General features: G+C 40.6%; 1 protein-coding gene across 4 annotated transcripts in view; it reads right to left on the reverse strand.

Moving 5' to 3' along the window:
• Positions 1-234: 234 nt before the first annotated feature.
• acsl6 (acyl-CoA synthetase long chain family member 6) overlaps positions 235-22029 on the reverse strand; it is a 48153-nt gene continuing 26358 nt past the window's right edge. For all 4 annotated transcript variants that reach the window (XM_030069397.1, XM_030069398.1, XM_030069399.1 and 1 more), the window contains exons 6-21: positions 21640-21739; positions 20245-20423; positions 18197-18229; positions 17222-17273; positions 13990-14063; positions 13563-13640; positions 10229-10363; positions 8750-8884; positions 7829-7924; positions 7567-7639; positions 5094-5182; positions 4379-4495; positions 3448-3591; positions 2633-2734; positions 2391-2462; positions 235-1641 (exon numbers count right to left, since the gene is read on the reverse strand). In XM_030069397.1, the coding sequence (XP_029925257.1) occupies positions 1501-1641; positions 2391-2462; positions 2633-2734; positions 3448-3591; positions 4379-4495; positions 5094-5182; positions 7567-7639; positions 7829-7924; positions 8750-8884; positions 10229-10363; positions 13563-13640; positions 13990-14063; positions 17222-17273; positions 18197-18229; positions 20245-20423; positions 21640-21739 (1620 nt within the window). In that variant the 3' untranslated portion in view covers positions 235-1500. The remainder of the gene's footprint in view (positions 1642-2390; positions 2463-2632; positions 2735-3447; positions 3592-4378; positions 4496-5093; positions 5183-7566; positions 7640-7828; positions 7925-8749; positions 8885-10228; positions 10364-13562; positions 13641-13989; positions 14064-17221; positions 17274-18196; positions 18230-20244; positions 20424-21639; positions 21740-22029) is intronic.

Consider the following 22029-nt stretch of genomic DNA (forward strand, 5'->3'; position numbering starts at 1 on the left):
CATTTACATAAGATAGAAAACAAACAAACAAACAACACAGTAACGCTAATATAAAATCATTCCAGAATATTTTTTATTTCTCCACCCTGACCCCATCACCCACCCTCCCTTATCCCTATCACTGCACTCAGTCATTACAAGGATATGGTGCTGATTCCATTTTACAGCAGAATAGATAAATAAATAGTACAGTTCATCTCACTACACGCAAAAAGAGAGAGAGAGAAAAAAAAATTCCATTCAAACCGTTGTTTTAATAAATATGCTTACATCTAGTTGTCCTCATTTATGTACATCCACATTGTTTATGCTTTGGGACAGTAATCAACTCAAAAAAGCCTATACATTACTTCTACATGTAAACCCCCCAAAAAAATCTTTTTTTTTTTTTTGTTTGTTTTTCATTTTTTGTTTTTTTGTTTGAAAGTCCATGTTGTTCTATCTTCCTTCAGTGAATGGAACTCATAGGCTTTGACTACATTACAAAGCCTTGCACTAGCAGCAGTGGACGGCTTAATACAACCTGCTATTAATGCCCACAAAGAAATACTCATCTTTTTTTTTTTTTCAAGTCACATGGTAATGGTCCCAGCATTACAGGGCATGTTGCATGCATTGCCCTGAGCCCTGGTTTTGCATTATTTGATTTTTTTTTTTCCTCTTTTACCTGACCTACTCTGCGTGAATATGGATCCAAAAATAAAATAAAATAAAAAATGTTCTAATTGTGTCAATGGTGGTGTGTGACTCTTAATTAATGTTACTGTTAGCCAGGCCTTTGTTTAAACCAGGAGCATGCAGGCTAAATTGACAATCACAGCCATGTAGAAATGAAAGAATCCATGGAAAAATGAGTGACTGAAGCAAATGATGATTTGGATGTAGCTGAAACACTGAGCTGCTCGTCATGGAGCAGTGTGGGCAACATTTAGTTGTGTGGTATGGCTGCTACTGCACTGATTTTACACTAAATTCTGACCTCAGATAGAGCAAACACCATTTTGATTGAATTGACAATTTTCAAGTTGGACGCAGTTTCAACCAGTTTGTATCTATGGGGGTGAACAACAGCACCGGTTTGTTCGACTGGATAAAAATCAATTGTTGTCCATCGGGTTGGAGGTCCATTACTGTCCTGCAGGTGCCAGCATTACTAGAAATCTACAAATCTCATTGAGCTACAGTACAGACATAGACGTCACGCTTGCAGTTGCAAGACTGTGGACTTCGATTGTGTTTGGTTGGTGGGTTTGGACTGATGGAGGAGAGAAGGGAAGAAGGGAGTATGGATTGCTTGTACAACTGCCGATGACTTACAGCTGCTGGGGACGGGGCATTTGTTATTTTGTCTCAGTGGACAGCAGGTCGCAAGTCATTATTGGCTTGCTTTCCAAAAGCATGTTAAGCCTAAGGTATCGTGTCTTTGTTCCACTGTCAGTCAATGGTCAAAAGGATCTTAGTGTTAAGATGTTTGGTGGGAGAGAGGAGGTCTGCCGGCCTTCACATGGAGATGCTGCTGTAGAGGTTTTCAATCTTCTCCTTGAAGAACTCCTTCAGCTCGGGTCTCTTTGCCTTTAGTGTCGGGGTCAGGAGGCCGTTTTGGATGGAGAACATCTCGTTGTGGATGTAGATGTTCTTCACCTTGGAGAGGGAGACAGAAACTAATTTTATAAAAGTGAAACTGAGATTCCTGAAATTTTCACCCCAGCTATTTCTGGAAATGTGAATGTTTGTAGTCTACTTCCGTGGCTACTTAAAGGTTAAAAATTATGAGTATACTGTCTGCTTTATGAGCCTTGACAACAGACAAAGAACAGATTAAGAACCTCTGGTTAGTGCAGCACTGGAATATTTTTTATCACATGAGTGTTTAGGTAAGGTGTTTAAAAATGTTCTTATGTGACATAGCAGTAGTTGTGTAAGACAAGACAGAAATAGATCTTTATCCAGTGGAGCAATGTTTTTAAAACTTTATTTAGTGAGGGAAGATTTGCTGAATATATCGTCCTTTGCAGTAAAACTGTTTCATATCAACTGGCTTGCAAACATTTGCATTTTGGAGTTCCTTAATATAAAAAGAGTCTAAGTATGGGCCCACAAGTCGTCTACTGTTTGGCACCAGGTAGCTCAAATGGAGCAGTTAGAGATTAAGTGCCTTGCTCAGTGGCACTCAACTTCAAAATACACAGATATGATACACATAGACATAATCACATATCACTTACTCCTCAGTTGAAATACTACTGGCACGTAACATCATAGAAAACATTCTTACAGTTTTCACACCAAAACCTCTGTCTATTCTAAGATAACACTGAGAAAAAGTCGATTGTTATACCACTTTTTTGAGGCAGTTTCCTCCTTAAATGCAAACACAACTGGCTTCTTACCTGCTCAAAAGAGTGGAGGCCATTGGCCTTGCCCAAACGCACCAAGTCTTCCAGGATAGCCTTCTTTAGTAGCTGTTCACAAAAGAAAGAAGTACTTTAGATTCTTCTTTGTAATACTTCAACATTGTCGGCATTTATTCTTTCCAGCATCATTTCAAGTCTGATTGTTGTCAATAAGGGTATGGACAGAAATAAAACAATAGTAATATCAAGTACTATGATCTAAGTCCTTGGTCACCCACCGTATTTTTACAGAGGTCCTTGTAGGTGCCCAGCATGCCTTTCTTCTTGGCCCATTCAGGCATGACCTCTGGGTCCGGAACCACAATCCCCACCAAACAAGACTGAACAAAGAATAAACAAATCCATTTAATCCATTTTCCTCCTATATATAAGGATTCTATAAAAGAGACCAGCAATCACTTCAACCAGAGATAGTGTAAAATAAAATGTGATAGTGTAACAAAAAAAAAGCTTGACACTGCCTCCTGATGCCCAAAGGCCTGCACTGCATCAGCTCACTGCATTTGTTGGTTGTGGCTTTTCTTTTTCTCTCTTCAGGCTTTGCTTCAGCCGATAAACTCATGATACCAGAAATTAGTTCCTGTTGATTAGTGCATAGTGCTGTTTTGAAGAGCTTAACTGCCACCTTGAAATTCAGAATTTCACAAATAAAACTCATTTTTACAAATAATTATGGGGCATACATTCAAGGAAGACTACTCACTGGGACTTCATTAAGATATGGAAAACAAACTCATGGCGTCAAAGATATTTATAACTGAGAGATGCATAATACTAACATGTAGAGTTGAGAAGGAAAGGACTGCAGTGCGATATTTCACCACATTTGCAGCTTGGCAGGATTTAAATGAGATTTATATTGGATTGACACACTGGCTCTCCAGGGCTAATAATCCCATTAACGCCTTGGGAAGCTAAACATAAATGGCTAAGAATCTTTTAAGAGAGACCTAGTTGAGGTTTATGGGACTGAGATGCCGTGTGAGTGAGTGTGCGTGTGTGTGTGTGTGTGTGTGTGAGTGAGCAGACGCACCTGCAGACTGTCTCCATGGACATAGAGCTGTGCCACAGGTTCACTCCTGATGTAGATGTTCTCGATCTTCTCGGGGGATATGTACTCGCCCTGTGCCAGCTTGAAGATGTGCTTCTTCCTGTCAATGATCTTCAGTGTGCCGTTCTGTGGGAGAGGAGGGGGGGGAGAGTAAAGAAGAGGAAGGAGAGGAAGGGGGGAAAAGGAAAGGAAATGAGAGAAGAAGAGAGGAAGGGGGATGAGAGGCAAGGAAAGGAGAGAAGAAGAGAAGAGAGGAGAGAAAAAGGGACATTTTAAGTGCTTGGGTTCAAAACATGTTTTGCCTAAATAATGGGTTTTCAACCCAGGCCTTATTTAAATGTTGCTCTCATTATTTATAACTGCATATAGCACTTTTAGTAAAGTAAATTTGTAATGTTTTTTAAGGTTTCAACAGTTGTTCAAATGGATTTGGTTTAAACCCAGGAAGAAGCTGCTGTAGACTTGTGAGTCTCTTCAAAATAAAGCTATCATTGAGGTTATGCTAAACACCATTCTAAATAATGGGAAACAAAATTTAAATTAGGTCTGGGTTGAAAAATTGTCAACTTTCCCTTCCTTTAAGCAATAACACACGAGAGGAAAGCCTTTTTCATGGTTATTGGCACCAGTGTAGCCAATACTGCACAACCTTGAGTATAATCTTGATTTTTTTAACAAGATGTACAACATTTTAACAACAGAATCAAATTGCAATCAAAGATACAAGCTTTAGATTTTAATTCACAAAGAATATTTTGGCTCTCCATACGCAAAAAATCTCTCCCCAGTGCTGCTCTCAAAGTTCACTCAGCTATATGGTCAAACACATTAAATGCAAATGCTGTCTAGGATAAAATGCATTATTAACCAGCTATAATCACTGAGTAACAGAGTGAGATGCAGGCATACATACAGGTAACCATTTGCCGATGTCTCCGGTGTGCAGCCAGCCGTCGGCATCCAGTGTCTCGGCAGTCCTCTCTGGGTCTTTGAGGTAGCCCTTGAACACATTCGGCCCCTTCACACACACCTGGACAGGTGGTTAGGAAGTCATTAATGGCAAGATGAGAAAAGGCTAAATACTTATGGATGTACACACACATACATATACACACATACCCCAGTATCTGCACTTCCTCTGACCAAGTTAAATTAAATTCTCCAAATTCAAAACTGTTAAAAAGTGTAAAAAAAAAAAAAAAAAAAAAAAAAAAAAAAAGTCTTTTATACAGTGATGAGAATTCTTATTTTTTCACAATGCAATGGCAGGCTTATTTGCATTGCATATTGAAGAGAGCTAATACAATATGTGCTGTCATATCTCCTTTATTAAGTACTTCATGTCCCTCAACAACTGATTTCCTGGTGCTGTTATCCTCATAGTGCCAATTTAACGTTTCTGAACTTTAATTAGCTGCATTCAATCAGATATAGGATACTTTGCCAGATTTATTCCTGTGTTTTGTTTTGTTTTTTCCCTTTGTTTTGAGACATGCTTGTGATGAAGGACTACATAAAGAGGTGAACTTGATCCTAAATTCTTAAATTCAGTTCCAGACTAGTCTTCAATTTGGCTTTTTTAAATCGATATACTAATACATGCATGCACACGCCTCCATTTTACTTACCTCTCCCTCTCCCTTCGAGGCAAAGTAGTTCTTCTCAGCAACATCCACCAGTTTGATGAGGTTACATGGCAGTGGGGCACCAACATGACCTACATGTGTTGATCAGAATAGGAAACACCATTACAATCTCATTAAAACAACTTTAATCACAATGTACTCCAAGCTCAACAAGGATCAAATCCACTTACATAATACATAATGTTCATATAATAAATAACTAAAGTGAGCAGTTGGAAGAAATTAAACTTACACACATTTGGTAATATTATCATGTTTATGGCTTTTAATCTTTTTTCCCACCTTGATATTTCATAGTTTAAAGGTATTTCGGTATTTTATGTCTTTAAACTTGATTTATTCCTTTGCCTCAGGATTCATATTCCTGTTTTGCTGAGCTTTGTTTGTCTGCTTTTCTGTTCCATGTTTTATTATTCAAGCTACATTCTGTGTGAAAAGTGCTATACAAATAAAATTAATTTTTCTATTATATGTTTCTATTAGTACTTATCAGGATAATTTGCAGCCAAATACTTGAGGCTATGAAAGCTAAACTATCAACATAATTTACTATATTCCTCATAGAGATATAAATGGTCCTATAAAATATTAGATCTGAACAGTAGGGGGAGATGCAAGACTACATTTTGATGTAGCAAAGCTGATGAACTCTATCCAACAAAGTGTTTTTCTCATGGTTGTGATCACTGACCTCACTGTAACCACAACCTACACACCCCCCAGTTGTCACGATACTCAGACAGCTGCATGCTGTGCACTTGTGACACTGTGGTTTTAAAGTCTGAGACAACCGCTCGGCGTGCACTGTGTTATCTCCTCTCTCTCCCACCGTTTGTGTTTTACCCAAGTCAGTAAGCAGACATACCATAAAAAAGCGTGGGCCATAACTCCTGCATTTGTCTGACCCTGAAAAGCTCTGCTTGTATGTGTCTGTGCTTGCATGCACATTTGTGCGAGCACTTCATCCAGGAGCACTGCAACCACTTCGGTTTGTTCTTGTACTGACACACATAAATAAAGTCAAATGTGTGTTAAGAGAGGCCTGACAGACTTGAGCAAAAGCTGGAGGATATAACATGAGAAGAACAAAGGTTTCCAGGTTTGTGGGGCAGTATTGGTCTGTCCTACATGCTGTCATACAAACAAATGGCTGTGAAAATAAATATCACTACCTCACTAGCCTTGTGACGGAAGTGAAATGAAAGCCAATGAGTAGTCCTATGCAATATACACTAAAGATAGGGGCTATAATATGAGGGAAGAATAAACAAACAATTTGCAAGAGACAAAGTTCACCATCTATAATACAAGCAGTAGCAATGACAATCTGGAGGTTTTAGGTACACAACTCTTACACCACAAAGTAAGGACACTGCAACAACTTCTGTACTATAAACTAATGCAAATGAAGAATGAATGATAAGAAAATCAGGGTACAGATGCAAACTTGCTCTGACAGCAAGGAAAGCAAGGACCATCATTGCTCACTTCCTCAACTCATGTCCCTGCCTTGCTACTGTGAAACAGACTTTTAGCACAAAAGTAATGTTCATCCTCAAAGAGTAAGGTGCAGGGCTTTTCAATGGACAGTGAAAAACCAACCCATTGAAATGTGCTGGCTTCTGACTATAGCAATGCAGAGAATCAGCAGTAAGTGGAAAAAACACTGATAGTTATAGCAGCCATTCTCCCCCGCCAACCTTTGCTCATGACTATTTCATTCGCGCCACAAAATCTGATATATGCTTGCCAAGGTAAACACAACAATGGACAACAATGGAGTCAAATACAGGCAGACATGACAACCAACTGTTGTTTACTCTATAAACGGATGAGAAGTGTGTGCGTGTATTGTGCATGTTTGCTTGACACACACAAAGGAGCACCACAGTAGGTCCACCTTGTTGATTTTGGCAGTAACCTGAGCAGGCATAATGACTTATAATAATGTCCAGCTGTTATCTCTCTCTCTCTCTCTCAGTGGCAGTTCTAGACCAGTTTTATTGAGGGGGCCTGGCTGGGGCCAGGGGTTTTGTCAGAGGGGCACATTCAACATTCAACCCAAATTACATCTGATTTTTTTTTTTTTTCATAAAACTAGTGATTACCCATTGTAACCAAAAATCAGTCAGGCTGTACGGCCTGACTGTATGGCTGGAATGTCTCCGGGGGGGACCGGGGGTTGGGGACCGCAGAGTTAGGGGATTTTGATAGCAGGCCTGGCATTGGAATTCATTCATTTCATGTTTATAGACATGATGACTGTTGCATGCTCATCCCATGCCAGCTTATGACTTGTACAGTTATCTTTAGCATGACCACCCAGTAATTTATATACCTTTGAACTGATATCGTAATCAAGCACTAAAACACACAGGTCAAGTAAACTGGGCAGAGGTCAGGATCTGTCTTTGTTTGCACGCCTTGCTGTAAAATGCTTTGGGTCAAACTTCACCTGATGTCCAATCTCCAGGAGTGGTGAAAGTGCATCCGGCCGTACACTCCGTCTGGCCATATGCCTCGTACACCTGCACACACAAGCAAACACAATAGAGGTGTTTGTGTGTGTGTGGCATGAGAAATAAGCGCAGTGTGTTGGCATGACAATCAGTTATGTTTATCTTTGGGTGTATGTTGGCTGCGTCCAGGGATGTGTGTATGCACTGTGTATCAGCAAGGTGTGAGTGTGTTTGAGTGTGTGTGTGTGCGTGTCTGACCTGGCATCCCAGGGCTGCCCTGAGAAATCCCAGGACAGACGGCGAGGCGGGAGCCGCGCCTGTTATAATCATCCTCAGCCTCCCGCCCAGGCTGGCCTGTCCAGATAAAAGCAACAACACATAGTTGGTATCATAAACATCATCCTGCAAATGATGCAGTGAGTGAGCAACAAATAGGTCAGCTTGCTTTGACCTATAATTGCAGTGCCACCGCTTGAGCCGGCGTGATTCACATCTTTAAGCTTTGTTAAAATTGGATTAATCATTGACATCTTGATTTTGCACTGGACACGCCAAAATGTATTTTCTGGCATGGCTTTTCCTTTTCACCTCATCCATCTGCATTTCATGTCATGTGAAGAATAAGAATTCCTCAGTTCAAGTCTGTATCAAAAAACCTTTTCACAGCAGTTGACAACCATTAATGCAAGAGGAAAGAGAGATGTGACAGTGAATACTAGTTGAACATTCAGATGCAGATCTGCACACACATAGACACACCCACCCACACGTTGTATGTATAAAGCATATAAATACACACACACACACACGCTGAACCACGTGCAATAGGACACCGTTTCTCACTGTGGTCGAGTGAAAAAAATTGCCTGCTGTTGCCTGCCCATTAAAATTAAATACAAATAATAACAAAAACAAAGATCAGAACCAGGGAAAGAGGGGCATGGGTGGAAAAAGGAGGTGGAAGCCGAGAATGAGGTGATAGAGAAAAAGGTGGGTAGTTTGACTCAGAAATGTTTTTTTTTTTTTTTTTTGCAAACATAATGAACATGCAGAAGTTTGCCCTTGTGCCATTCATGCAGGAACAAACCAGCAGCTGACAGAGTAACAGAAGTCCACACTGGTAGAAAAGGTACAGGGTGAATATTCAGTGAAAGACGCAGGAAGAGGAAACACTGATACCTGAATCTTACTGAAGAAGATTTTGTCCCAGATGCTGTCACTGCGAATGATCCCGCTGCTGACCTCAGCACTTTTTCTCTTTGCTGCAAAGTTGAGCAGCCAGCGCTTCAGCGGACTGTTTGCCTGGCTGAAGATCTGTGGAGAAGGAAAAGAGGATGTTGAGAAAAGAGGAAAGAGGAAAGACAGACATTGTTTTATCTTGTGAACCGACAGTCTCTACAAGGGTTGAGAATCAGCAGAAGATTCTTCATGATATGCTATCCTCACAGTAATTATGCCACAATTTGATATTTTCATGATCCAGCAATACAGTGTATTTTATGAGTTTTGTGAGTTGAGGGTGCTTTTGCTTGAGATTACATGTTACTTGAGTGTAATTGGCCCTCCCTTCATTCAACTCTGCAACATGGCCTAGAGCACCCTGAGGTTTTGTGATTCAGATTCAGATTCCTGGCATAATCCACAGCTTTCAGTGGAAATGTTTTCCTGTGAAAGATATGGAGTTTCACTGGAAATGATTCCCTTCCCTTTTCCTCCCCCCAGTGGGTATGAATCAGATGCAGGCAGATACATTTTGCCAGTGTTGTTCAGAAAGAAGGAGTATCCCCAAAAGATTACCGATCCAGTCCCATTGTACTGGGGAGAAAATAGACAGGGAAGATTGAGACAGACTGGAAACCTAAATCAACACCTTGGGTGGACAGCTTGCACTAGCGGTGAGGGAAAACTTTTTTCTTGACGTGTTCCTTTACCATTACTATCAATACTGCATCATGGAAAGTATTGCAATATGATACTGTATTAATTTTGCCCCAGCACCTCGCCTCTACTGGTTCCACTGGCTAAAGATGAAGATAACCTTTGTTAGTCTGCAGAGAGAAATTTGTCTTTGGCATTAAAAAAAGCACTGGTGCTGAACATGACAAGGATAATAGAGTACCTTGATAGTCACTGTACAAATACAAGATTTGGCATGCCACTCCCTGGTTAATGCTTACAAACAGCGTACTCCATTCCCTTACCCTAGGGGATGAGGGAGTGCTTGCATCTGTTTCTCCCACATTTCAAAATAAAAATGATCAGCAGGTAGGTCACATTAGTCACCATAACTTCTCTCAGCTGCATCTTTTTTAGCATCTTCTTCCAAAACTTTGTGTGTCTGTTTTGAAAAGAACTGCCTATTAAAATTCATGCCCATGCCACCCTTAAAACCACAACTATTTCAATGCCTCATGTCTTAAGGTGACTCATGTCCGCAATTTTAAGTAATTTAATTTGAAACATTAATTTGAAGCAATGTCAAACCACAAATCTTTGTTAGAGTACATCGTCAGGTTTTCTTGAGTCACTGCTGATGCTCGCATCCAGACAAACTCACAAATAGCAGAACAGGCTTACATTCCTTGATTGCCAGCATTACCTGCAGTCACCAGTAGTTGGTTTACATGAAAGGCTCTTATCTGAGGCATTTCCTCTCACCTTGTCATACATACGGTTGAGCAGTCGAGGCACCACAGGGAAGATGGTGGGCCGCAGGGCTTTCATGTCATCTGACAGGAGACGGATGTCACCCTGGTAGAACCCGATCCTCCCACCATGGCAGTACACCACAGACTACAGAGAGACACACACCACATAAAAGATACCAAGTTACACAAAGTGCAGCTGCATTGAAGGCACGTGCATGTGGTGATATCTAAATTAAAGACACAAATACACCCATGCACTACTGTAAGTGCACGTAGATACACACACACATTTCTGATGATGACATGCAGCAAAGTGCTCGGGGCTGGATTCAAACCTGGGCTGCTGCAGTAAGGAATTAGCCTTGATAAATGGTATGTGTTCTACCAAGAGAGCCACCAGGGTGCCTGAGAGACTTTAAACTGAATTGAAATGAAGTGAGCTGAGTCAAAACTGTCTGGGCAGTGATGTAACAAGATACATCACCAAGTCTGATTTCTGGAGACTGAATCCCAAAGTGGGAAGAAATACCAGAACTTGCAGAGGATTACTGAAGCAGCAATGGAAATTGCTCCATCATCAGTTCAACTTCTCTAAGTGCTGCTGCGACTTCACTCCTGAAGTTGCATTAAGATCCTGTACTAAAATGACAAGTGATTTGAGTGTACTGCAGGTTACATTAAACAAGACTGACTCAAAAGGCACACCAAAAAAAAAACAAAAAACAAAAAAAACAAAAACAAAAACACTATAACTTGATTTGACCTGGATATTTTGAAAGAATTATACACATTTTGGGGGATAAACTGCAAGTTGAGTGCAGGCTAACCTGACAAGATGTTGCTGGTGAACTAGAAAATACATTTTGAAAGAGTTTGAAAGTTTATTTGCCTGTCTTGCATTTTCCCTCCGCGTTGTTTCTCTTCAAAGCGACCCTCTTTGTACCCCACCCCCCTTCCCTTTCCGACATGTAGCATTCACTCACACAGCTTAAGTGGACGTGTAGTGAGTAAGGGTTAACCCCGCGCTCACAGCGTGGGTCCCTTTGTTGTTACTGGGTTGTGAGAGAAGGCCCTGTATGGAGCTCTTCCTGTTTCGGAGGCCATCTGAGGACACAGCGAGGCAGCAGACCCGCCCTCTTTCCCCGTCACAGAGAGGTCTCTGGTGTCAGATATCCATGCTTAGATACGATAGGCTGCGTGACAGAAGCTGTCAGGGGCAAAATAAACTTTTCTGGTTTGTTGGAGACTGGAGCCTGTGTTTAAGGGGGGGGCGTATGAGGGTTAGTGGGTGTGTTTGTGTGTCAGCGTGTGTGTGTGACTGTATGTGGGCTCTGTATCTTGTGATCAGGCGCGCTGGCTGCCGGGGAAGATAGGTGGTTTCCTGTGTCTGAATGTTATACTGCTCACAGCCTGTTACAGGCAAACAATCCAGGGCCGGTTCAACCTGATTTTACCCAACTGCCTAAAATACACACACACACACACACACATGCAGACACACATGTGCATGCATGTGCACTTTAAATGCTCTATTTGAATCCAGTAAATTAAATTCATCAGTTGCACAGGGTCAATGTGTTAAAGGTCACACTGCAAAAAATCACCATCTCAAAATGTCAACAAGTCATTTACGTGCACATTCAGTGATAAAATCTTTTTTTTTTTTCTTTAAACAAGTGAAAAACAATCTGCCATCTGCTGGTAGAAGAAAATCCCACTGTTCTCCGACACAGTTTCCTTTATTTCAGGATACTTTATGGGAATAAGCATGAATATGTTGAAACAAGGCACATCAGAAAATGACACTTGATTCAAGAACATTCTAGAAACAAGTGCGATCATCTCATGCCACTGGCACACTTTTTCACCTGCTTTAGAAAAATAAGATTTTGACACTGACTATGCCTTATGTCTGAGCAGACAGAGCACCTTTGACCGAGAACTGCATCAAAACTGGGCGAAAAATGTAAAATGGATATTTATAATTTACAACGGTTTAGTTTTTATTGCACAAGCAGTTTCTGAAGTGCTTAATCATGAACATGAAGCAAGATTTTTCTCTTCCCTAAAATGTAGATTCAGTTTTTTTTTCTGGGAATTGAACTCTAGACTTGTTTTGGACAGGAGAGAGATATCCATCAAACAATCAACCAATCTATCAGGAATTTTATTTGTCCCCATTATGGCAACTAGTTATGCAGAAGTGGGATACATACATTTAGCACACATAAAAACACAGGGCACTTTAATACAACACAGAAAAAGGTCAGTTATTATTAGCTGACTAGACTATCAGTGTCTCTAGGCACAGCGTTAAGAAATAACAGGAAAAGCCAGAGCGGGTGTGGGTATTTGACAGCAGGGCTACCATTTCCTGTGCTCTTACATGATCACTGGTGTGTGTGTGTTTGACTCTCTCTCTCTCTCTCTCTCTCTCTCTCTCTCTCTGTGTGTGTGTGTGTGTGTGTGTGTGTGTGCGTATGTGTGTGTGTTACTGTGAGTATTGGTTTTGACAGTTGAGATGAATTCTGAAGTTTCCACAAATAACACTTTAATTGGTTGCAGTGGTCTTTTTTTCCAGTGATGTGGATATCAGTGTGTGCACTTGTCTGTGTGTGTGTGTGTGTGTGTGTGTGTGTGTGTGTGTGTGTTCTTGCGCAGTATTTCACCACTTATAAGGGACACATGTCTTCACGAGGATGGAAAAATGAGGGCAATTTTCACAAGTCAGGACATTTTCTTTGCACTAACCTCTTTATTGGGCTAGTTTGGGGTAGGAGTTTGAGATTAGGGTTGAGATTAAAATTAGGGTTATGTCTTGGTAAAGGCTCATGTAAGTTAGGGCTGGGGTTTGAGGTTAAGTGAGTTGTGGTGAAGGTTGAGGGCTTTAGGTTGGAAAATGAATGTAGTCAGAGGAGGCTCTCACACTTACAGTCAAGGTATGCTGTATATATACGTGTGAGTGTGTGTATGTGTGTGTGTGTGTGTGTTTGATTAGAATAGGAAGTGATGGAATATGCGTACTCAAGCCTGCAGAGGCAGGTTCAGTGTTAATCAACTAGATGGTAAAGCCAAAGACACAGTTTGGACGAGAGAGGGCAGACAACGTGGGGAGCAAGAGTGGCTCTCTCTGTCTTCCACCCACACACTCAGCTATCCCAAATCAAATGCCCATGTGAACAGTCATCCTTAGACTCCGCCCCCCGCCCCCACCTCCCGCCTGCACACACATCCTGAAGCCCACACACATACACACACACACACACACACACACACACACACACACATAAAAGCCGCATCCAGTACTGGCAGATGTGAAAAAAGAGAGGCTTTAGCATGTTTACCTCAATGAGTCTCTCAAACATGTGAGCCAGCGGCAGGAAGGAAATGAGGCAATCATCCTGGTTGGGGAAAATGACTTTCTGTATGAGAACGAGAGACAGAGAGAGATGGAAAGGGAAAGGGGGGGGGGGGAGAGGGAAAACGAAACAGACAGAAGGAGGGAAGCAGTTACATGGGATTAGAGAAACAATGCTATTTCAGCAAGGCCACTTCATGCCATGCACAAATTGCAGGGAAAACCAGGCTTTGAAATGTGATTCACTGTTCTATAATGATGACTCACTCAGCAAAGCAGGTGATCTTTGTCATTTCAAGAAAATTAAAGGCAATATCCACTTTGGGGGACAAATACGATAAAGACATTTCCTCAGTAAGGGGATAAAATGGTACAAATAATGAGAATCTGTAACACAGGAGATGATCACTTACGTCTGTCACTTTTAGGAAGCCTGAGAAATCCGCCACCACGTTCCCATGCGTGAGCATGACTCCCTTTGGGTTTCCTGCATGGGCAGGCAGAAGAAAACACACACCGCCATCAATAAAATGAAACAAGGCTTGCCTACCAGATGATAAATCAGGGGTTCAAGGAGAGGAGGCTGTGGATTTGTAATGGAAGAGGAGACTAAGTTCACTGGAATTTCCTCAGAATCTCTACAGAATGTGCGCTTGTTGCTGATTTAAAACCGTTGTGTAAGGACAACACAAGGCTGAACTGCTTTTATGGAAAGGATCTTTTCGGTAGTGTCTCTGTGACAAGCCCATTCCTTCCTTTGATGACACTAATACAACTTCATTTGACTTTTGTTCTATTCCTTTGACATTTGTTTTATCCTTTTATTTATCTTCTGTTATTGCAAAGCACCTTGGGACCATAAAGATACACCATGACAGTGGCCGAGGGTTGATTGTTTGTTTTTGGTTTTTTTTTTTTTATCAGTTGAGTCTGACGGGTCCAGACTTCAATCCACCCTATGCAACGCTGCATGATGCAGATGAGTGCTACATAAATAAAGCCGTTATCATTAATATTATTCTTTTTGTTATTACTACTAATAGTAGTAGTGGTAGTATCGCACTGATCAATACAAAACTCTTGCCATCATTTAGTTAAATTTCTTTGTCATTTGAATCTAAAATCGATAAATAAATGAACATTTTACTTCAATTAGCAGACTACCAGACTGTAATTAAAGAGCATTACTATCATCTACAGCAAGTCCCAACCATGATTTTAGAAAGCGGAAGATGATGTGTCTGTAATCTCAGAATAAGAAATGCCTCTTTGAAAATATGTTTCTGGGTAATCCAAGTAACTGTTTTGGGGTATTAGTGTAATTTTGCAATAGTTGTCATTTTTGCCATTTTTAGCAATCAGACCACTGGACAGTCATTATGATATTTTCCAACATTTTACACATGATTGCACATTTTTTGTTCTAGATTACACAATGACACTTGAGCAGAGATTTCCTCTTTCCAGACAAGACATCTGTCACTCCTCCCTGAAAGAAGATTCAGTTGTTTTTTTCAGAATCAAATGGCTGTTGCAACAAGAAAGATGACATTGTCAAGAAGTGTGAAAAATATGTGGAAGGTCAGCCTGCATGGCTGCTGTAGGTCTCTTACAGTGACAATAGGTGGCAGCCTTTTCAGTATGGTCATGAATGTGAGCCTGTGGTTAGGGTTGCATGAGGGAGGAGGCGGAGATAAGTTGATAAGATGCCACCAGCTTGCCCTCACACTTTTTATCTTGTCTTTGCTGCTTGGTGGGTGGAGCCATCAGTTGTGTTGTTGCTAGGGGATAAGAGCATCACTTTAGGAAGAGCAACACTTCCTCAACACCCCCCTTATGTCAGGAAATACAGGGGAATCCAGAGTGAATGTTTACCAGTGTGGAGGGGGTGGAGGCATTTTGGGGACATTTTGTTTTCATAATTTGGTGTTTTTACATTTGAAACAGGATACTGGGGCACAATATGTGGCAGGGAAGAAGATTCAGAAGTCTAAAACTAAGGATATTACTTAGGAAGAGAAAGAGTTTTATTTGATGGGAGAGGCACGACTGTTCAAAAATACAGTACATGTAAATACTATTGGTTGACATGTTTATGAACATCCACGAGTACGGGGAGGTAGTCATGAAAGGCATATCAGTTCCTGGGAAAAGACAATGATGTGGGGGTGGGGGGTGGTGTGGGGGTAATGGTATTATCCACAGCCATCAGAGGGAAAAGTTTCACTGGGAACTATTTCCTGCTCAAGAACATGAGAATCTGTATTTATCCACCATGAGGTTGTACTCACTGGGGGCAGCCGGGTACATTTTGCCCATGTTCTTCAGCAGGACACACTAACTATCAGGATGATGCTACATTTTGATCAGTGAATCTCTTGGTCACACTTTTGTTTCAAAAATAGCCGTAGAACCACTTTAAATACAGTATATATAACAAAGCAACATATGATGATGCTGATGAAGCACTGCACAATACTGTGAGTGCTTGAATTTTCAGCACGGTTAACCCCAGCTGAAATCAGACCCCTGACCTTGGCAGTGGTAGTGCCATGCTCTGCCACACAGGGTCAGTGTCCAGAAAGCCAAACAGTAGGTCACCGGAGCCATAACAGTGTGTTATCAGTGATCTGCACAATACTGTACATAATATTTGCAACTCATTACGTCCTACGTACTGTCTATAAGACTGTCAATGGTCTGGGCCCAAAATATATTGCAGATATATTTGCTGAGTGCAAGCTAGGTACACCATGTGTGGTGGAACAGTTTCTGGCTATTATGCCGCCCACTGCTGGAATCAGCTCCCCTTGGAACTAAGAAATGCTCCAACTGTAGCCACTTTTTAAAACTAAAGATTGTCCTTTTTCCACTTATTTTAATTAATCAGTTCCTATAGAACTTCCATTTGTTTCATTAATTCAGTTTTAAAAGTGTATAAAATTGTCTGTGCTTTTATTTATCTTATTTTATAATCTTTTTCCTTATCTTTTGCCTGTAAAGCACTTTTAATAACACCAATGTAAGATAAGGTGCTATTTAAATAAACTTGCCCTGCCTTGCCCATTGTTAGAATAAGCATGCAAGCCACCAGTGTGCTCTAACTTGGATGGTCTGGCAGCTATGGAGCTGCTGACACATTATTTGACAATTCAGATTTTGCCATATTTTAAAAGCATACATGTATGCATAGAAAGGCAGCCTATTTTTAGCACATCAGTGAGCCAAATGTCTTGTAATGTTTACAGTTTTTCAGTCTGTGATGATGTTAGCTGGAGAGAGAACCATCCACCCAGATGAAACCCTTTCAAAACCACACTGGATAAACTAAAACATGCATTGTGGTGAATCTAAGCTCAATGCTACTTTTCTTAGCTCTTTAAAGGCTGGCATTTTCAAGGCACAAGGTTATGTGGTTAACTCCGCTATTAGCAGACTGCAAAATGTCCATAAGTAATGATTTTATAATTCTAACAGGCATCAAGACAGATTGATAATATCATTCAATAGGTGGCTGCGCCCTGCAGGCTCCTGGAGGAAACCATGTGTACATTTTCCAGCACAGAATGAAATAAATTTGGACTTGAACTAAGCCCCAGAGGAAAAACTTGAAATCTGCATGTTATCTGCATTCAGCAACTGTACCTGTGGTGCCACTGGTGAAGCACACAATGGACAGGTCCTCTGGTGCTGGTGGCTGTGGAGACAAAAGCATTGGTTAGATGCAGACAGTGAGGAGACTTAGTTTATCCAAGGAAAGACTGTCATGCCATTGGTCATGTGCCTGTATCTTCTTATTCATGGTACTTCTGACATCATCACATCAGTTTCCTCAAAGACGTTTCACTGTTTCTGGAAGTAAATGATTCTGTTTCTGCCTCTGATAGTCCACATAGTGTGTCTACAGCTATCAAACGGTTACATTTAGTCTTGTTAAGCAAGCTTGAATGTTTTTGAGCATACTTTTTTATAATTAGTAGCTCATGTAATACTTTTCTTTCAACATTTTGGTGAACTTTTTGGTGCTAAAGCGGTCAATGCTCTGGTGTTTTTGCTTTTGCCTTCAAGTTAGTTAGTGCGGTCTGTACACTGATGCCTTTATCACTCAATTTTATGTCAAAGAAGTCTGTTGGCGGCGCTCTTTCCTTTGTCTGCTCAGCCATGGCAGCTATCAGTAATCATGCCAGCTACCCAGTTTTTCTTGTATTTACTGCAAACAAAACACTGCTGTTGCTGCTGGATACGCAACACATACACACCAAAGGATTTTTTTTTTTTCCCCAGGAAAGAGCTACACCACACCAGGTGTTCAGGCAAGCTTTCATGAATTGACTGTAGGTTGCGCTACTATTGTTTTATAACAATCAAAAATAGCCAGAGGCGCATTTATTTATTATTTATAAGAATATGTCATGTTATGGCTCCTCCGCCCCATTTTAGCTTTTGTACTGACACACAATCCACATGTCAGTTCAATTACCTGCAGTTATGAATGAATGAAATTCATATTTACATGAAAAAAAGTGCCTTATCCTCATATACAGTCCTAAGAAAGCAGTACAGAAGCTTTGTGGTATGAAACGACCATGTGGAAGGGATAATTGTAGTTGTTTTACTCACTATTGGCTTTGTGTAATGCTCTCTGCCCAGGGCCTGTAAGAAATGACAACATGCAAAACAACACCATTAGCTCACTTCACACTTCATCATCAAATAAAGTCACTTTTATTACACACATATTTTTTGGTGGTGTTTGGAATAGTGAGAGCCATTCAGTCTTTCAGCTCTGTCGGTGAACCAAGGAAAAGAACAGGGGCAGCTGTTGTGCTCCTGTGTGAAACTGTATGCCACTGAATGAAAATAAAAGTATATTCACAGCCTTCCCTAGAAAAAAAAAGGGTAATGTTCTCTGGTTTCCCTATAATTTCTATGTGTTTTTTCCCCCTGAATGTGATGCAACATAGAGTTTATGGTTCATTGTCATGTAAGCCTGAAAGCATTTTCAAATCACTCATAGCATTTCTTTTAAGTCAGATTGGTTGGGTGTGTATCAGGGCAGCTAAGACAGTTCCAAATAATCAAATACCATAGGAGACAGCACAGACACTTTACAAAAACTGCCTTGGCATGCTGCCACTCACTTATTTATTTAATCTAACCTGTATTTCTCCTTTTCTTTTTTTGTTTTACCATTCATTTTAAAGTTTTTTCCACCCCTTTCCCCTTTCATGTCCAAATAACTAACTAACTAACAAATAAGTAAATAAAATCAAAACTACCCTTTTTTGTATTGTTATTTGAGACAAACACTACTAGATAGGTTAAAAAACACCTACATCGCCTATGTCTCATTGACAGACAGACATTTCTTCAGTCATTTAGTTCATTGACGTAAATTCCAGAGAAATGTCTTTATGAGCTGCCTGGACCAGTTTGTTCTCACTGAGCTAATGAAGGATTAACAGCCAAGACGAATAAAATTATAGTAAATGCTGACTGATAGCCCTGAGGCTGCATAATAGCATAGTTGTGTGGTTTAGATTCTAAAGTAGTGGAGTCACTTTATTGTTGAAGTGCAGAAGACTGTGAAGACTGTGTGGCTGAGATCTCATATCTGATTGGTGTAGCAAGATACAGATCAAAGATGCAGGGAAAAAAATCACACAAAACGCATTTTTTTAAAACATCACTGAACTGAATAGTAGTGTCCATTTTCTACATTTGGTAGCCTGTCATGATTTGTATGAACTGAGTTTGCAGTGTCAACTGGCAAAGAAAAAAAAGTAGTAGGTAGAGCAGTCAACTTGTAATGATACACTCTTATTCGAATACAGTTTTTCTTAACATCACAAAACATTAACAAACTCAACACTGGTGTTGTTATGAACATTAACCACATACATAACATATGCAACATGTGCAATTCTATGTTCCCTCAGAGTATAAAGAGGAATAATAATATCCATCTCCATAGTATAAAAACAAAAATGCATAATCTGATATCACATGTCGGTAAATAAAATCCAAAATGTTGACCAAAACCAATTGCATTGAGAGAATATCAGGCCCTGGGAACATTAACATGTTTGTTTTTCACAGTTACGACAAAAAAGTAAAAGTTCTGAACAAAAAAAAAAAAAAAAAAATCACAACTCTGATCTCTATCTCAGATTTGTGAGAATAAAGTCAGGGGACTTTATTCTCACAAATTTGACATTTTTCAAAGACATTTTTTTCTAATAATTAGTTAATGAATCTCAGAACTCAGCTGTTGTGCGGCCCTACTCCTCCGTGCTGAGGGAGCAGAGGGCCCTCAAACACAGGGTGGACCCTGAACCAAACTTTAGTGTTTGAAGTAGCAGCTGCTTGCTGCAGGTGAACATTATCATTGGTTGCATAGTCAGAACAGACTCGTAGCTACTTAGCTTGTGAATAAAAACAGTAATTAGCTGACAAGACAGTGTCATGTGTCACCATCTGACCTCCACACACACACACACACACACACACACACACACACCACAGCAATCTTTTGTAGAGCCCTCCTTTTAATAGTATGGATGCTATATGTTTTGCATCATTTGCACACTGACAGTTCTCTGCTAGCCCTCCATGCTGGCACCAGCCATGGTCATATTTACAGTGACATATGAGGTTTTGTTTCATACCTCCACCTCACTAAGGGACTGCAGATGGATGCCACAGCTCTCAGCGCGCTCCACGAGTTCGGAGTCAAAGGCGTCCATAAGGATGATTCTCCGTAGGCCCGGAGTCTCCTGCCGCTCCACGTTACCCAAAAGTACCTGGGCTTTCTCTGCCTTGTCGCAGATGACTGTGGAGATCTCGGCTGAAATGACAAACACACAAGAAGCCCCCGCTCCCTTGTGTGAATACCAGCCAAAAGAGCAAAAACAAACGAAAAACAAAAAACAAAACAAAGCCGCGATGTGGTTTGAGGGTTCAATCTGGATTTGATCCAACTGCTGATTCAAAAGGCTTCGAGAAAGAGTGAGTCAGTCATATTTCAGTGTGACTGTCCAGCTCAGGAGGGGACTGACTCCAAACTACTGACTGAATTTCACAATTAAACAACAAAGAGAGACGAAGAGAAGGAGGGATGTTAACACACACACAACAAGCCATGAGAAGGAAGACCACAGCTGAAAATCTCATGGGACACTGTACCAAAACCAGTGTCCTCACTTTAGGGAAACACTCAGATTCAGAACCACCACTGAGTTATTAATGATTTAGTGAATGAGAGATGTCATCATTTATTAAACACCAGCTTTAAAACCTGGCAGCAAATTGTCTCAGCAAAGTTTTTCCATATCAGTCTTCGTCAGAATTTGATTGCGATTATTGTTTCATAATCACGACCCACAACCCAGTAAATACCACATACAACCAGGAAATGTTTCATTACTTCGCAATCTCACCCTGTAATATTACTATTATATATATAAATGAGACTGTTCCTGTTGTTGCAACCTGGATATTCATGATCATGCAATTGAGACTAATTGCACTTTGACTTAAGCATCTGCCCTTCATGGTTTATTCCTTCACTTATGGGTGCATCATTTGTTTATGGGTCAACAAATCATCAGAAATTTGGAGAAGGGCTTTTATTTTTAAGGCTCCATCAGAGTGGAATATATTACCTGAGTAACTCCAGTCTATACCATCACTTACATCATTTATGAGTGCTCTTACCTTAAATCTGACTGCTCATGCTTTAATGTCAGGTTATGTGTTATGTATCAGGTTATGGGTTGGGTTTTGTTTTTGTCTTGTATTTGGATGATTTATGGATCCCTACATGCACACCGGAATCAATCACTGGTTTTATAACTGGTCAGGGATACTGGTGTAGATTCTCGGACTAAAAAAAGATGATAGGTGTTAAGTTTTTGTTGTGTTTGATTGTTGTGTACTTTTTTTTTTTTGTGGCATCTCCCCTAGAAAATGAAATGACATGAGATGAATTTGTACATGCCAAGTCTGCGCTAAGCTTATTGCCCCTGTGTCAGTCCATCTGGGCGTTATATGCATGTTCTTACCGGTGTTGATGATGTACCGTATGGCATCGGGACCCAGTGTGTCGTAGAGCGGTACCACCACCATGGAGTAAGTGTAGCAGGCCAGCTCTGAGATGATCCACTGGAACAACACAGAGGGCAGAGGTCAAAGGGGAGGGAGAAGCTGGGTTCGGTCGTATGTGAGAGATGAAACTTAAAAATGTAAAGCGCACAGTTTCACTGCTGCATTTGGTTGTTACCACATGTCGGGATTTCACTATTTTCATGTCTCCTTGATGTATTTTGAATCATGTTCGTCGAGCACTTTGAGTTGCATTTGTGTGCCGCAAAAAATTTGGCTTTCACTTGTGGAGAGAGAAAAATGTTTGTGTCTGTGAAAGAAGACAGCATGTGAAGGTGTGGGTGTTTTTG

Source organism: Myripristis murdjan, chromosome 14, assembly GCF_902150065.1.
Source record: "Myripristis murdjan chromosome 14, fMyrMur1.1, whole genome shotgun sequence".
Lineage (NCBI taxonomy): Eukaryota > Metazoa > Chordata > Actinopteri > Holocentriformes > Holocentridae > Myripristis > Myripristis murdjan.